Source organism: Symphalangus syndactylus, chromosome 24 (assembly GCF_028878055.3).
Source record: "Symphalangus syndactylus isolate Jambi chromosome 24, NHGRI_mSymSyn1-v2.1_pri, whole genome shotgun sequence".
NCBI classification, from domain to species: Eukaryota; Metazoa; Chordata; class Mammalia; order Primates; family Hylobatidae; genus Symphalangus; species Symphalangus syndactylus.
In genome coordinates, this window is record NC_072446.2 from 9929588 (window position 1) to 9946681 (window position 17094).

A 17094-nucleotide genomic window follows, 5' to 3' on the forward strand; every position below is an offset into this window, starting at 1 on the left:
GGCGGGAGGGCAAAAGGCCAGCAAAGGCCGGGAGCAGAGCCGCAGAGACAGGATGCAGGGAGCGCGAACACCCTGCAAGGCTGCAGCCAGGCGGCACCCGCTTGTTCTAGTGCAGAAATGCTGCAGCCGCCTCCGGGGCCCAGACCCCGCTCTGCCTCCCCCGCTTTGTGCAAAGCGGGTCCAGATCCCGGAGCCAGAAGGGGCACAGAGACTGAGAGAAGCATCCAGACCCGGGACACGAGCCCCAACCTACCTCCAAGGCTCTGCCCAGAATGCGTGCACTTGACCCCACATTATCAATCCGAGGCCAGAGGGGCTTTTGTAAGAGGTCAGAGTGCTAGAGACCTCCAGGAGAGGCGCCATCTGCAGAAAGAGTCCCAAGGTGCAGCGGTGCCCAGGCCGCGTCACAGAGGACCTTGGAAACTTCACAAGTGCATGCTGGGCAAGGGATGAATGGGGGGCCCAAAACCCACAGAGCACTGGCAGGTCAGCAAGGACATGTCTCCTCTCCCTCCCCTTCTCCATCTGTCTCTCTCTGCCTGTTGCTGTCTTCTTTCTGTCCCTCTGTATCTGTCTCTGTCTCTTGGTCTGTCTCTTCCTGTCTACACATCTTTCCCTGTCTCTGTTTCTCAGCCTCTCCCTCTCCACCCCTCCTTGCTTTCTCCTGCTTACATTTACAGAAACTAGGGTCACACACACAAAATACAAAGAAAGGAAAAGAAACAGAAGAATCTCAGTTCCATTAGGGAACCAGTGGCCAGGGCTCGCTGGGTTTTGCAAGCGCTTGGGTCCTCGGGCACTGTCTGCCCTGCCCCCTGCCCTGGGCCAACTCCCAAGGCCCCTGCAGATCCCTCCGAGTCCTCCAGAGCCAAGACCAGCCTTGACTTCCTCCAGCCCCGGGGGTGCCCAGCCCCTTTGCTGTGCCTGGCCTGACTCAGAGTGGGCCCTGCTGGCTCTGAACCCCCTTCCAGAGACATGTAGGTCTCTCCAGCACAGGCAGCTGGGTGGGCTCCCATGGGTGTGCGCCCGCAGCAGACAGCAGGGTGCGCAGCCACTCACCGTCGGCCCATTTCCGTGTAGATGTTCAGCAGGGCACCTCCGATCAGGTAGCCGGCAGCGGGGCCCAGGATAGCCGCGGTGTAGAAGATGGCTGCAATAGAGGCAGAGGCGTCAGGGCCGCTGTGCACCGCCCAGGGGCTGCGGAGGGCCGCGTGGGGCCCCGTGCCTGAGAGAAGCCCCGCACCCGCCGTTTTGCATCTCCGGCCCACTCCCCTCGTGGGCGTCTTTAAGTTAGATGAGTCTGTGCAGCCCACCACTGGGCCTGATGTGGGTCAGCGTCAACTTTTAAAAATTCCCCTCAAAGCCAAGCGCAGTCTTTCCCTTACGAAAGGGCAAAGGCCCTCGAAGCCCAGTTTCCAGGGTGTCTAAGCCGCACAAATGGACCCTGGCAGGAATTAGGGGCCCAGGGTGGGGAAAGGGACCAGAGAGACCTGAGCCCCTCCACCCAGCCAAGCTCACGCTCCCGCGGGCCGGGATTTGGAAGGGTCGGTGTGGTGGGACGTCCCCTTGCTGGAGTGAGGTGATCTCAACGCCCGCCTGGGTCCTTGGGATGAGCAGAGCTCAAAGAGGACACGAGGAGGCTGAGGTCACTGCAGAGTCCGCCTGGGGCCAGCTGCTCCCCGTGACCACCCCTACGATGCCCTTCCGGGAAGCCAAGCCAGGCAGGTGGACGCCGAGAAGTGGGGTCAGGCGGGCCATGCACAGGGTCAACTCGGCCATGTCGGACGGGCCATGGGGCTTCCCTACGTCTCAACAAACAGGAGCCAGAAGCCAGTGAGGGGCCCAGGGCTGCCCCAGGGCAGTGAGCTCAGCTGCCTGGCATGGGGTTGTAACATAGATCTTTACTCTTAGGTGGCTGTGAAGTGGCCACGAGCTGCTTCATGTTATTTTTCCCGTTAAAGTTCTGACTCTCCACATTTGCTCGGTCTTTTCCGCACCCCTACGTGGCTGCCGGAGCAGACACGGGGCTTACAGGCAGACATGGGTGTGGTCTCAGGGCTCTGTCCCTCCACCTCTATGTGGCTGATGGAGCCAACATGGTGCTTTCAGGGAGACATGGGTGTGGCCTTGGGGCTCTGTCCCTCGTCACTTATCCCACATCAAACTCCTTCCCAGGCAAGTGCCAGGCTCCCAGCCGGAGCATGAGGTCGGCCATTGGACCTGGTGCCACCCAGCGCCTGGTGACTGTGCCCCTTGGTCCTGGCAAGGTGGGCTGGACACCATGCAGGGGTTGCACTGAGGCTCCCGGGCACAGCGGCCTGGAGCCCTGAGCAGGGTCTGCATGAGAAAGCCGGAGTTCCTTGTCAGCTTTGGGCCTCAGGCCGGACCCCCCTCCCCTGCCACCTCTTGCAGCAGCCCCGGGGCCATGCAGACAAGGGGCACACGAAGGCGGCGGGGGGAGGGGGTGGCGCTGGCTCTAGCCAGTCACCCTCACTCCTGCAACACTGCCCTCGGCCACCCCTGCCCGTGCTTACCCCGCCAGCCCCACTCACCAATGTAGACGGGCGAGTAGCTGGACTTGACGTTCTCATCCAGGTAGGTGACGCCCAGCGTGTAGAGGGGTGTGGCACCCACGCCATGCAGGAACTGGCCCAGCATGAAGACCAGCTGGTAGCGGGACAGGCCCGAGGTGCTGTCCCCACACGCCGCGCTGGGGTTGGCAGGGCACGTCCTGACACCCGCGTCCACCTCCACCTCATAGCGGCCAGCCGTGAAGTGGGGCAGCGCGAACACCAGCGACCCCGTGCCCATAAGCAGCACACCCCAGCCCAGCCAGCGCGGTTTGTGCCCTGAGCCCCCGAAGTAGCTGACGAAGGTGAGGCAGAGGCAGGCGGCGATGTCGTAGGAGCTGGCGATGAGCCCGCTCTGGTAGCTGTGCAGGTCATAGCGGCGTTCCAGGGAGGTGATGACTGTGTTGATGAAGCCATTCACAGTCATCCCCTGCAGGAACGCGGCCGCACACAGGAAGAACAGGACGCCCTTGGGCGTGTTGAGGACCTGCAGGCACGGGGGTGCGAAGGACCACCAGCCGCACGCCACGCTCTGCCCGGGCGAGACGTGCCGCACCTCGTGGGTCCCCCGGGCGCCACGCTTCTCAGCCCAGAGCTGCCAGAGGGGCTGTTTGCTGGTGTCCAGGGGGCTGTGGGCAGCGGAGCACAGGGAGCCGGGACTCAGGGGTGTGCCTGGGGATGCCCTCCTGCTGGGTGGGGTGTGGTCAAGCCCATTTTCCATGGCTGAATTGGGGCTGGGGAAGGTGAGTGGCTTGTCCCCCAACTGATGCAGGGGCATCTCCGCGCCTCCGCCTGGTGACCTCAAGGCTTCAGCCACGCAGTGGGAGTGGCCAAGTGGTATCCAAGGGGCTGGCGTGTCCTGTGAGAAGAATGTCTGGTTAGCAAGCTCATGTCTCTCCATGGGTACAGCACGTCCAGGCGGGAACATTCCAGCACACCCAACATGGGGGTGGCTCAAAGCTCTGCCTGCCTTGTCCCAAGAGCCTCCCAAATCCAGGGTGGCGTCTGGCCAGATCCACACTCAGGCACTGTGTCTCCCAGCCACAGCTCCACTGTGGGAAGGTGGGGGGCTGTGCCCAGCTTGCTCACAGGGACTTGATTCCTGCCCTTTTTAGAACTGTTGGAAGGAGAAGCTGCCGCTTCAGCGGTGTGGCGTCAGGCTGTGACGAGGGCAGGGCCTGAGACGGGGCCACGCGGTGGAGAGTGAAGCTGAGACGGGGCCACGCGGTGGAGAGTGAAGCTGAGACGGGGCCACGCGGTGGAGAGTGAAGCTGAGACGGGGCCACGCGGTGGAGAGTGAAGCTGAGACGGAGCCACGCGGTGGAGAGTGAAGCTGAGACGCAGAGGCCGAGTTAGACACTGGGGTCCCAGGTCACCCCGACCTGCACCCCGCCTGCCCCCACTCGCGGTGTCAGCCATGTCCCCCGCCATTTGCAGCCGAGTGGCCCTGATACACTCCACAGGGGGCCTACCACGTTGGTCCTGGAGCCTGACCTTGTTCTTCCTTAAATTCACACCCTGGCAGCTTTCTGTACCCTGTGGCATGAAAAAGGAGCTCCTCTCAGTGCAGAGTTTGGGAGGTGCAGGAATGAGCTGGAAGCAGCCTCCTGGGCCACATAAGCCCTCAGCACTGGAGACACCCCTGGCCGCCGAGCTCTGGCCGGTGCTGGGTTGGCCTTGGTCTGTGGCAGCTGGCGTCGCTGCCTGTGGCTAACAGAAGCTGCAGTTGGCAGCCACGTGGACCAGTTACCAGGAAAACGTGCCCACATACCACCTTCCTTCTGAATCCCACTGCCCTCACCGGCCCTGTTTCCCCACCATCCCGAGGCTCTGCAGGGCACCTCCTCACTCCCCACACCAATTCTTGGAGCAACAGTTCCCCCCTACTGCCCAAGACCTTCTGGGGAACCCAGGTGGCTATAGCCTCTCTGTATGTTAAGGGGTTTCCCCGTCAGAAATAAACCGGCGAATAAACAGGGCTGCTATGATGTGGAACACCGGTGCTGCCCCCGCCCTGAGAGGGTCTTTCCCCGGGCTACTGTGATACAGAACATCTGTGCTGCCCCGGCCCTAGGAGGGTCCTTCCCGGGTCTGCTGTGATACAGAACACCTGTGCTGCCCCCGCCCTGAGAGGGTCTTTCCCGGGTCTGCTGTGATACGGAACACCTGTGCTGCCCCCGCCCTGAGAGGGTCTTTCCCGCAGACCTCAAGGTGCCCGGGTCTGCTGTGATACAGAACACCTGTGCGGCCCCCGCCCTGAGAGGGTCCTTCCCGGGTCTGCTGTGATATGGAACACCTGTGCTGCCCCCGCCCTGAGAGGGTCCTTCCCGAGTCTGCTGTGATACAGAACACCTGTGCGGCCCCCGCCCTGAGAGGGTCCTTCCCGGGTCTGCTGTGATACGGAACACCTGTGCGGCCCCCGCCCTGAGAGGGTCCTTCCCGGGTCTGCTGTGATACGGAACACCTGTGCTGCCCCCGCCCTGAGAGGGTCTTTCCCGCAGACCTCAAGGTGCTTGCCATCTGGGGCACCTCCTATTATGGCTGAATTGTGACCCCTAAAAGAAGCTGTCTTGGAGCCTTAAACCCCAATACCTCCAAATATGACAGTTTTTGAAACTCAGGCCTTTAAAGAGGTGACTAAGGTTAAACAGTGACATTGGGTGGGCCCTGATGCAATGTGACCGGTATCCATATTCTAAAAAGAGAATGTGGATGTGCAGACCATTCCCCTGCCTGGGAGGGAGGCCGGGAGCAGCTCCTTCCCTCCAAGGGGGCCGGCCTTGCAGACACCATGATCCCTGATTTCTGATCCTCAGCAGTAAGAGGGGGCCTCGTTTCTGTTGTCTAATTCCACAGTCTGGGGTCTTTTGTCTTCACTGTGGGGGTGGAGTGGGGTGGGTGGTGGCGTGTCCATATTGGGCCACATTGTATCACATTCAACAGGGACCCTGGCGCTTCTGGAGCTTATTCAGTCCATGAAACGTCACAGCCTGGGAGGCTCCAAAACACAAAGCGTGAGAAATGCTGCCCACTGACGTCGGGCTGAGGCCGGGGCCACATCAGCCGCGCTCAGGGCTCTGCAGAGTCTGAAGCCCTAAGTATCCGGCCATGGGGTCTCCTTCCAGCCACAGCCGGCAACGCACAGAGATGCACGGAGACGCAGGGACAGCAGGCAGTCCCATGGGGACCTGGGCTGGGTGATGCCCCAGGATCCTCCTGGCAGCTCCTTACAGAGTCTGCCCACTGGGCCTGTGCTGGGGCTGGGGTGGATGGACCGGTGCCCCCCACGTTCCCCGGGCAGTCACATTCACCTGGAACCTGAGCGCGTGACCTTATTTGGAAAAAGCGTCTTTGCAGATGTGATGAGTGATCTGAGAAGAGATCATCCTGGATTAGGGTGGGCCCTAAACCCGGTGACAGGTGCATTTAGAGGAGAAGATGACACAGAGGCCACCTGCAGACAGAGACAGAGATGGGCGTGGCGCTCCCAGGACCACCTGGAGCCCCGGGGAGCCACTGGGGCAGGAAGGACCCTCCTCAGAGCCCCAGGGGGAGCACAGCCCGTGTGGATTTTGGGTTCCTGGCCTCCGGAGCTGGGGGGAATAAACTATTATTTATTATACCTTAAGTTCTAGGGTACTGTTACATATGTATACATGCGCCATGTGGGTGTGCTGCACCCATTAACTCGTCATTTACATTAGGTATATCTCCTAATGCTGTCCCTCCCCCCTCCCCCAACCCCACAACAGGCCCTGGTGTGTGATGTTCCCTGCCCTGTGTCCAAGTGTTCTCATTGTTCAATTTCCACCTGTGAGTGAGAACATGCAGTGTTTGGTTGGGAATAAACTATTTTTTAAGCCCATTTGGTGTGTGGTCATTTCTTACAGCAACCCCCACGGAGGCGAACAGGTGTCACATGTGCCCCTGAATTTGGGAGATGACAGAGGCCTGAGGAGGGCCCGGAGAGATGACCTTGGGGTTGAGGCAGTTAGAGCTTAACAGACACACAAACTGTAAGGTGAGCGTGGCAGGTGGGAGCGGAGGCGCAGCCGGTGATCCGCCATGGGGCTGCGAGGGGACACAGGGGCCTCAGAACCAGCCCTGGGACAGGCCTATGCTGACAGACACTACAGCATTTGGGGGATGACAAATTGCTGGCTTTTTTTGTTTTGTTTTGTTTTTTAATAAAGGGGCAACTTCATCTGTGAAGGCAGATAAGCTGGGCCCAGCATGGTCAGGCCGGGAGCAGGCCATGGGATCTCCCCCAGGTTCAGGCAAGGCTGGTTTTACATCTGGAGAGATCTGGCAGTACCAGCACCCCTTCCCCAAGGCCACACGGATCTCAGGATTGAGCCCCCAAAGCTGGGCTCTGAGGTCCTCCCACCACGTCCTCCGCCGAAGCACGGTCCCCACAGGGCTCCTCTGTGGAATCAGAGGTCTCGCCCTCTCAGTGAATGGATGCTCCAGCCCCAGGCTCCTTGGGATGAATGCAGGCAGCTGCTGTGAAGAATCCGGCTGGGTGGCAGGGTGCTAACACCCGCTGTGCACACTGAGCACCGGCTGTGTACCAGGCACCGTCCTAGGCCTCACAGTAGGGGAAGAAGGCCCAGGGGGGTCAGTCATTCGCTCGAGGCCACACAGCCCGCCGGTGGCAATGAGGATGCAGCCCCCGAAGTCTGGCCCCAGAGCCTAGTGTCTGCGTCACAGCTGCCTTCTGACACCTATTGAAAGAGCCGTGCACACTCGTGTGGCACTCACGTGCAGCCACTGTTGACCTTGGACACTGCTGTGAGGCTGTTTGAGGTCGTATTTGGAGGCCTCGAACAGCAGAGATTCCACAGCAGTCATTCCTGGGGCCTGCTCCCTGGGTGCCCATGGCCACACCCGGGGTTTTATTTATAATGCCAACACCTATCCACGAGCTGGCAGGCCAGGCTGGTTTGGGACCTGCTGTGTCAGAAAAGGAGCGTGCGTGGAAGGAGAGACTTTTATATTGTAAGAGCAATGCTCCACGCGTCCCCGAGGGCCAGAGAGCCACCCACTGCCACCCACAAGCCACAGGCTTGCTACTGAAGCGAGCTGTCACAAGGATGACGTCTCAGGAGCATTTTTAACACAAGAACTCGAATGCCAGGAATCGAGTGGAAAAGACGGAGGAGCAAGAGCCCCGGGGCAGGACTGGTGAGGAGGCGCAATGGCTGTGCCGCTCAGCAGCCCGGAGGATCTCGCTGCTGAAACAGAAAGCAACCTCAGAGGCCTGGGGGAGTACAGGCCAGGCTCAGAGCTACGCAGACTCCCCAGGCAGCGTTTGGGTGTGTTTCCCTCGCATTGTTTTTCTTAGTGCACGAACACAGAGCCAAGAAGTACCCTGAGGACTGCCTGGAGGTCAAGGTCCACACGCACGCAAACACGTGCACATGCACACACATAAATAGCAGAAACTTGACCTCATTTCCGGGCTGGGCCAGAACATTAAGGGAAGGAGCCTCAGCAGGGCCAAGGAACAGCCTGACGCAGGCAGGAGAGTGCTCAGAGGTTCTGCCTAGCTGCACATGCTGGGGGCGAGGCCGGGGGGTGGGCTGGGGAGGTGGGGGGCAAGGTAGGGGAGGCGGGGGCAGGGGGAGCAGGTCGGATTCAGCAGCACTTCTACAAAGGATCTGATGGGGTCCCTGGGATGCTCAGTGGTGGGCAAGCCCACATAAACCATTGCCAACCAAGACGCTGGCTGCCGTGAAACACCCACTCAACGCCCGGGCACTGCGCTTGCCTCGTACAGGCAGTTTGTTCAGCCCTGGCCTCAGGACCAGACTCTGGGGCCAAAGCAGGGAAGGGGGAAGGGGGAGGATCCCATCGGCACAGCTTTGAGAGGAAGCCAGATTGCTAAGCTTCGTGACCAGCAATGGCCACAGAGAAACAGAAGGACTTCCTGCTTGAAAATGAAAGTCACAACTGAGATAGAACAGGTAGTTGAAGGTGTCCAAACAGCTCCAAGCTGAAGGCGGTTTTACCTGAATTAAAAGCTCTGACATAAATATGTAAAGCTCAGCCGAAAGTTACCTATTATGCACATTTAAATCAGCAAATTTAAAATCCTATTTTAAATATCAGCCATGTGGCTTCAGACAGATGCCCATCAGACGGCCGCAGACGATGAGAATTACACGGGACCACTCAGCTCACCAGCTGTGCACCTCCAGGGGCTTCCGCTGGGGCCTGGTTCTGACGTCTTTCTGAGATCCAGCAGCGACCTGGCTTCGGGCCAGCCTCCCCTTATCTGAATCTGTACCTGCCCTCACACAAGCGGCATGCGTGTGACAGTACCCATTCCAGCTTCATCATGCCCAAGAGTTTCAGCTCCGGGTTCTCTTCTGAAGCTGAAAATCTTCTCTGGGAGGCTGTTTCCCCCTTAAACAGCGGTGTCTAGATTGGAAAGGGGAGGGTGGGCCTTCCATGACTCAGGGGCTAAAGGACAACAGGAGCAAATACAAAAGCTGGCTATGATGGGGCATCTGGCCTGGCCCCTGCCATCACCAGGGGACAGATGGGTTGTTGAGTGATGCTGGGCAGGCAACACTCTGGACTCTCAGGGCAATGGGCCGGTCCCACATTCATGCATTTTCCAAAGGAAGTTTCCAGGATTGTACCAAGACCTCACGTGGATACGTCCTAAGCACTGGCATTTACTGAGCGTGCCATTCTGAGCTGGTGAGCCAGAGGGATGAGAACTCTGCCTGGAGAAGTGGGTGCCCAGCATGTATGTCAATGCTTGGCCCGGACCTGAGGGAGTCCTTGCTGAAAATGCGGTGCAGGACTTACATTTCAGGGCTAACGTTTGACACGAAAACCAGCCCAACGTGGAACATGAAAGCATCCTAGCGGCAGCAGCCGAGTCCAGCGATGTGGACAGCCAGACGCATGCTTGGTGGAGGCAGCCAGCGCCCCCGTCCTGGTCTCAGTCATCAGTTCTATCAATGACAAATACTGCTGGGGCCCACGGGGACCACCCACACCACTCACATGTGGCTTTCCTTCTGGGATCTGCTGGCTTCCGAGATGGCCAAGGCAGATGCGCTCATGGCTCAGTGAGAAGGTGAACATCACCTCTGTGTTCTCTGCTAATGGAGACTGGAGTAACGATGTCTGGTCCGCATTAAGGCAGGCAGCTTGGCAGCCCACACCTTTGGTTTTTTGGTCTCAGGCCCATTATGGGTAAGCTGGTGTGGGGTGGGGCAAGGGAGTTTCAGGGGCTGGAAGGGCCTCATGGCAGCCCCACCCGTAGAGGCTGCCTGGCCCCTGGACTGGCCCCACCAAGGGCAACTGGACATTGCAGCTGGGCTTGGGGAAGAAGGGAGGCCTGTCCTTTTGATTCTTCTTTCTGGCACCCTGTGTGTGCACGTCTGTATAGGGGTGTGTACACATGCACACGTGCCTATAGTTTCTTTCCACTTGGAATTGGTTTTGACAAAAAGGTGCGTCAGCTTCCCAAGCTTGTCCCTGCAACAGTGAGGGATGGAGCATCATCCTCATCCCAGAGCCACACCCTCAGCTTTCCCCGGAAAAGGCAGCGGCTTCTTCTGATGCATGGATACAGCCCCCACTACGGAGCTGGGGAGGGAGCTGCAGGCAGCCTTGACCCCAGACCAAATTCAAAGGACCTGCCTCTTCCAAAGGCCTCCCTCCAAGGGCCACAGGGACCCTATGACCGTCCTCTCATCCCAAGCTGGCTGCATGGGGTGGGCTGGTTTATATGCAGATAAAACTGCACCCGCTAATGAGGCCAGATGCAGGCGAACCCCAGTGCTGCAGATGAGGAGTTTGCAGGTGGGGTGATGCTGTGAGGCAGTTGTGGAAGGCCGGGCAGTGGCAGCCACGTGGCAGAGGAGGGGGTGGGAGACCCGGGGCAGGGATGGGACAGCCGTGGGGTGCAGGAGACTGCACCCCACGGGAAGGACAGGCCAGCGGCCAGCCCTGAGGCCGCCCTGGCTCCTGTCAGCATCCCAGGTCTAGTCCACTGTCATCCTCATCCGAACACCCTGACTGCATCTAACACCAGGGCATCTTCTTCCTGGCCTCTGCAGGGCCCACTCTACAGCCTCTGACGCTATGTGCGATGGTCTCAGGGTCAGGGCCAAAGAGCACTGAGATGGTGAATTTCATGTGTCAACCTGAGTGGGCCCTGGGTGCCTAGACATTTTGGCCAGGCATCATTCTGGGTGTGCTGTGGGTGTTTCCAGGTGGGATTAGCATGTGAAGGGGTGGCCCTCCCCAGGGTGGTGGGCCTCGTCCAATCAGTTGGGGGCCTACGTAGAGCCAAAGGCTGAGTGAGAGGGCCTCCTCCTGTGACTGCTGCAGCTGGGACCTCGGTCTTTTCCTGCCTTTGGGCTTGGACGGAAATGCCAGCTTTTCTTGGGTCTTCAGCCTTCAGGCTGGAACCTGCAGCAGCATTTCTCCAGTTCTTGGGCCTTCAGACTCAGACTGGACCGAAACCATCAGCTCTCCTGGGCCTCCAGCTTGCCAACGACAGGTCTCGGGACTTGCCCCTTCCATAAGTGCTTGAGCCAGGTCTTCAGGATAAATCTCTTTCCACCTCTCCTGTTGGTTGTGTTTCTCTGGATAACTCAGACTAATACAAGCCAGTCCTTCCATGCTTTGGCACCCGCTTCCTAACGCCTGCTGTGTGGGAAGCCTGGGCTTCAGGGACTCCCAGGAGACCATCGCACCCATGAGGAGCCCAGCGGCCTTCACTCGAGAGCTGGGTGCAAAAGCTGCCCGTGGCTGCGAATCAGAACCACCTGGGCTGCAGAGAGTCGGTGGGGACAAGAGGCATGGAGCCTGGAGTCAATTCCAGTCATCATCCAAGGCCCTGGGAGCCGGGCTTCGGGAGGAGGCTCTGACAGCACACCACCACCACCGCCGCCCGGGGACCTTCTGGAGGCCTGAACCAGCTGAGCTCTCCTGTGCACATACAGTCACTGAAACCAGCCCCGTCACGGGAGGAGGATCCATCACCTCCATGGAGTAGGGCCCTCTCCCATGGCCTTGTACTCCTGACGGCTGCTCCAGAAAGAGGGACAAGGTCTCCCCTGTGGCTCCGGCCACACAGCTCCCACGCAGCCGGCAGGTGGGAAGGAGCCCCTGGAAGCAGAGCCTGCCCACGTGCCCAGGCCCGGAGCCCTGACTGGCGGCCCCGCCTGAGAGCCACTTCAGGCCCCCTGTGGCTACCCTGCCCCAGGGCACCCACTCACCTCTTGGCCCGTCCTCTCCCAGCTGCCCTGATGCCTCTGTCCGTGGGAGAACATCTGAGGCCAGAAGAAGCCGAGCAGAGCCTTAAGTGGCTCTCAGCCCGAGAGAAATACAAACCACCCTGCCCCTCCTGTGCATCCAGAGAGCCAGCTGCCCTTTCCCTGGGAGTTTAGCCCCCTCAGGCCCTGTCCCTGCTCTAACCCACAACAACTCCGCAGGGGAGGAAGGGGGGAAGTTGCCGCCAGAGGCCTTGGCAGCCAGGGCGTGAATTAGGCCAAGGCGATCAGCCGGGGGATAATGTGTCCCTGGAGCCTCCGGCTGACGGCAGGCCTGGGGAGGCTGTACACATGCGTGTGCACCTGTGTATGGGTCTGTGCCCGCTATTTTAGGAGGAGGCCATGGGGGCCAGAGTTCTCTTCCGATTTCCTCATGCCGGCCTGGTCAGTCAGCTGCATCTCCGGGATAGGAGGCCCTGACTCCTCTGCTAGGGTCTTTTAGAGGCGAATCCAGCTGACCTCTTCCTCCCCCTCCTCTCAAGCCAGGACAGCGGCCTGGGAGGAGCCAGTGGCCACGTGGGGGTGGCTGACACAGCCCGGCCTGTGGGAACTGGGGTGCCAGCCTGTATCCCCGTGTGTGGGCAGCTGACAAGGCCTGGCCTGTGCCACTTTTAGAAGCCTACCTACTTCCCTAGGCCCCATCCACTTACTTCCCAGTCTGGCTCCCTGCAAAGCGCTCTCAGCGCAGTGCGTGGAAAAGACGCAGGATCTCTGAGAGACCTATTTTAAGCCTGCCAGCCCCTGGGCCTGGCCTGCCTGACCTACTGTGGCCCAGCAAATGTCCCCAGGGAGGCCTGGAGCTGGGCTGGGTGGGTAGCACCCCTTCACATTAGGGGATGCCCCAGTCCCAGCTTCCAGGCCCCACTCAGAATTTGGAGGCCAGGCAGGACCACAGGGTCTCGGTTCTCCTTTCTCTTCAGATTCCAGCCCAGGCACTGCCTGGCAAAGCCGAGTCCCTCCTCCTGGCACCTGACGGCTCTGAGGCTGCCAGCCACAGCCACACGCCTGCCCTGCATCCAGCCCTGCCCTGAGCACCTGCCTGCTCACCACACCATCCTCGGCTGCCTCCCTTGTCAGACCAGCCCCCCAAGACACCTGGGACTCTCTCCTCTATCTCCAAATTCACCCCGGGGTCTCTTCCTCAAGCTAGGTGAATGAATGAGCTTGAGGCACAGACTCTGGGAGCAGCATATGGGGGCCTCAGCTGTGCCTGATACACCCCCATTTGCATACCTGGTGACCTCGCACAGGCGAGCAGGCAGGAAGCCATTGCTTTGCATGGGGCCAACAATGAAGGATTGTCTGAGCAAGAGGGAGCCGGGTGTGGCAGCAGGGCCAGCCCAGAAGGACCTGTCCCTCAACCTGGATGTCCCTGCTTGCACCCAGTCTCCACCCACTGAACCTGGGAGCGTGGGGAGGACGGGTGAAGCCGCGGGTGTGTGCAGGTTTACTCTTCCTTCCGACTCATCATCCCATCATGGAACTGAAAACCCTCCTGCCTTTCAAGGGCGTGTTTGAGAAGAAGAGAGAGGCTGGCTCCAAGCCACACAGGTCACGGGCCTCTCTCTGCCTCAGCCTCCCCCATAACAGAGACATCACGAGAATGAGAATGAGCCACTGCGCGTCCTACTCAAAGTGGGCCCAGTCAGCACTCGAGTTCATGGGAAATAGACTCAGAATGGAAATCCACCCTGTCGGGCCCGGAGCCCTGCAGGCCCTGCCTGCCGCAGGTCCCCACGGCTGCCCCGGCCTCCTCAGCCTCCTTCCATGGCTGGCGTGGAAGTGGCTTGCCCTGCCCATGCTCAGGACCCCCGCCGTGCTTCGGCTACTGGTGAGTGAAGGTGTAAGTGATGCCACAACTCATGTTTTCCTGCATGTGGGGGGGGGGGCCCTTTACAGACCCGTGGTGTTCACGGGTCTCCTTGTCCTCTGGGGAAAGGACTAGCCAGTTCTCAGGCTAGTCCTTGGGCACAGGGCCTGCCTCCCAGCCTGCTGTGCAGAGCAGCCAGCGTTCTGGGACTCCTGAGGGTGAAGGTGAGGAGGCGGGGGATGCCCATGACCTCCCTCCTCCAGGAGAGCCCTGTGCACCACAGGAGGCAGGGCGGGTGGTGGGAGGGAGGAGCTGGCAGCTCAGAGGGCCCGCCAGCGAAGGGGCTCAAACCTGACCCCCAACGTGTGGGAGAGACAAGACCCAGAAGGGCCCTCGGGGGGCTTGAGAGGCTGCGGGGGGCAGGTTCTGTCCAGATGAGGAACCTGCCTGGCACAGCTGGGCCACTCTCCTTCCAAGTGGCCTCCTAGGCCCATGGGTCCAAATATCAGGTCCACAGCGTCTACCAAAGGGCAGAGCCCAGTGGCAAATGCAAGGGCCCCACGTGAGCCTGGAGCAGACTGGATGACACATGCCACCCAAAGCATCCCAAGCTCTCCCTGCGGCTTGGGCCAGAGGGGCGATGCCTCAGGTGCCCCCCAAGGCTTGTTTTCTTAGAAAAACCACCAAGAAAAGGCAAGGTCCGTGGGCAGGAAGGGCCTGGCTGTGTGCAGGAGGGAGAGGAATCTGGGCTCTCTGGCACCCATAAGCGACACCGGCCAGTGGTGCCAAGTCTCACCCTGAGCTTGGGCTACAGGGGGAGCGGCTTCTGCAGAAGGCACGTGGTTTGAAAAAGCAGTCACCTTCTGCCAGAAATGTAGTCCCAGGGTCTAATTCTGTGTGATGCTGGTGGGAAGGAGGCTACCGAAAAGAACTGAAGGGTGGGAGACAGCCGCAGACCCCAGTGCACCCGCACCTTCACCCTCACCCTCACCCGCACCCTCACCTGCACCCTCACCGCAGCCTGAAGGGCTCGCAGGGGCCAGAGAAGGAAGCAGGGTTGCCAGGACCAGATTGTTCTTTGTAGCCCCAGTCTGCTTCCTCTGCAGAGACCCACGGGGGGACACGCCCGGAGTCTGTTGTCCCAGCAGCAGGGCCAGTTTCCTCCCCACACCCCTGGCAGGGCCAAGGCTCCGAGTCACCCAGAACCTGTTAACCTAGCATGTGAGTTGCTGGCACCTCCCTCCCTGTTCAAGGGGTGCAATCCCCACATGCCCGTTCCAACAAGTGGGCAAGACCCAGATCCTGCCTGAAGTCAGCTGACGCTCAGCAAGCTCACTGGGGGGCCAGACAGTTGTCCGTGTCCCAGAACGAAGGCGACGGCAAGGTCTGAGGACTGTCCCATGTCCTTGTCCAAAAGCCAATAGTGTGCACCTTGCCACTTGTGAATGAGGCAGTCACGTGGCTCGTGAGGGAACGTTTTGTGGCCTCTGTCCACAGCCTGCTGGAGGAAGCAGGAGGGCTGGCCTGGCATGGCTCTCTCTCGGCGCTCCGAGGGCCCCGCTCCCTCCTGCCTCCAGCACCAGGCTGCACGTTGGCTTTTCTGTGGCTCATCTCTGACCACCTACAACCAACCGCTGGGGAGAGCACCAGGACCCACCACGTTCCAGTGGATGAGTCCAGGAAGCCAGGAATGTATATTGGCTCAGCAGTACCCGCCCCAGAAATGGATTAACACTCATGGAGACATCCAGATCAAAGACCTTGTAGGCACAATAGTAAGTTCCGTAAGTTAACTTTTCATCCTACAATGGGCTGAGAAAAACTTTGCCATTTGGAAGTCAGACCGACCTGGAACCAAAACTGCAACGGGGCTTGGTCAAGCCAAGGCGCCCATCAGAGCCCCGAGGAGAGCCGGCCTCTCTGGGCTTAGTCTAGCAAAGAGAGCACGTCCATCCACCTGGCCACCCTTCACCTGGCCCAGCCTGCCCTGCCTGCCACGTGCCCAGCCAGCTCTCCACCATGGTAGGGACTTGCCCACACCTGCTTTAGGGGCCACACCCAGTGAGCTACAGATTAGGTCGTGGCCACTCGGGAGGGAAGCTCCCTCATGAAGAATTTTCCAGGCACCACCTACTGACCTTGCCCAGCAGGAAGGCAGGACATAGCCTGCCGAGGGCGGTCAGGGCAGCCTGGCTGTGGTCAGCGTCCAGGTCTCACCGAGTGGCCGGCCTCTGCCCTGGCTCCCTCCGGCAGCACAGAGGAAAGTCAGGCTGTGTGGTCTCCGCCCGAGCGACATCCTACTGGTCTCCTGCGATCACTGACAACCCAGAACAGACACTCTGGCCCAGTAACCGCAGGCCCACCTCTTGGGACGCTGCTCTGGCTCTCCGGCCTGACCCTGCAGTCGCCTTTTGCCTCTTTAAGAACAGAGTCGTAAAACAGGAGCCCAAGCCTGGATCAGACAAACCTGGAGTCAGACCTCTTCAGCACTTACAAGCTGTGTGGCCTAGAGTCAATCACTTAACCTCTTGGTGCCTCAGTTTACTCATCTATAAAGTGGGAGTGATAATGGCCACCTCGTGGGGTTGCTAGGGACTGAATGAGACGATGCTCAAAGCAGAGGTACCATGCCCGGCACATTCCAGCACTCAACACCTAGCCCCTGCTGTCACTGTCCTTGCCATTACCAGATTCACAAGCGGAGCCGGCTAAGACCAAGGAGCTGTCCTCTGAGATCTATTTGCTCCATGCTGCTGGGAATGAAAACGTCGCTGACACCGGGCTCCGCAGAGCCAGTTTCTGATTAGATGGAGGTAACCCAAGTTCCAAAAACCACAGCTGAGGAGCAGCAGCTGACAAGCTGGTTGCATCGATGTGGAAAACTACCGCGTTCCAGCCGCCTCCAGACAGAAACAGGACGCATAGCCAGGTCTCAGACAGCTCCAAAGAGGGCCTTGCACGCCAAGTGGAGCACCCCCCAGCCTGAGGGTTCACCAACCACGCGGACCACGCGGAAACCTAGCTGGGCTTCTCTCTCCCCTCCGGGCGCCAATGCGGGAGGCGGTTTCTCCCTTGGAAGTGGAAGTCAGATTTGCTCCCAGGTTCCCGGTCTAGGGCCGGTCTAGGGCAGCCAAGCCTGCCTGCTCCTTCCTTTCCATCCTCCCTGGTCAGGGGCGCCCATCAGCAACGCGAGGGCACCCGATCCTCTGCCTGCACCTGGAGGGCGCCCGGGTCCCCCCAAGCCACGGCCAGGACGTCGCGTGGTGGAGCACGGAAAGGGGCGCCGCCGCTGCTGGAAACCAGCCCTGTGCGCTCCGCCCGCGCTCCCCTCCCGGAGGTGTCTCGAGCGCCTCTGGCGCGAACAAAGCCCGGCCGCCCCCGAGAAACTTCCGTGCATGAAGGTTTCCTCCTT

The 17094-nt window shown here is 60.0% G+C and overlaps 1 protein-coding gene across 10 annotated transcripts in view; it reads right to left on the bottom strand.

Moving 5' to 3' along the window:
- The window catches only part of SLCO4A1 (solute carrier organic anion transporter family member 4A1), a 44353-nt gene that overhangs the window by 26659 nt on the left and 600 nt on the right, over positions 1-17094 (bottom strand). For all 10 annotated transcript variants that reach the window (XM_055265373.2, XM_055265367.2, XM_055265368.2 and 7 more), the window contains exons 2-3: positions 2553-3429; positions 1060-1150 (exon numbers count right to left, since the gene is read on the bottom strand). In XM_055265373.2, the coding sequence (XP_055121348.1) occupies positions 1060-1150; positions 2553-3429 (968 nt within the window). The remainder of the gene's footprint in view (positions 1-1059; positions 1151-2552; positions 3430-17094) is intronic.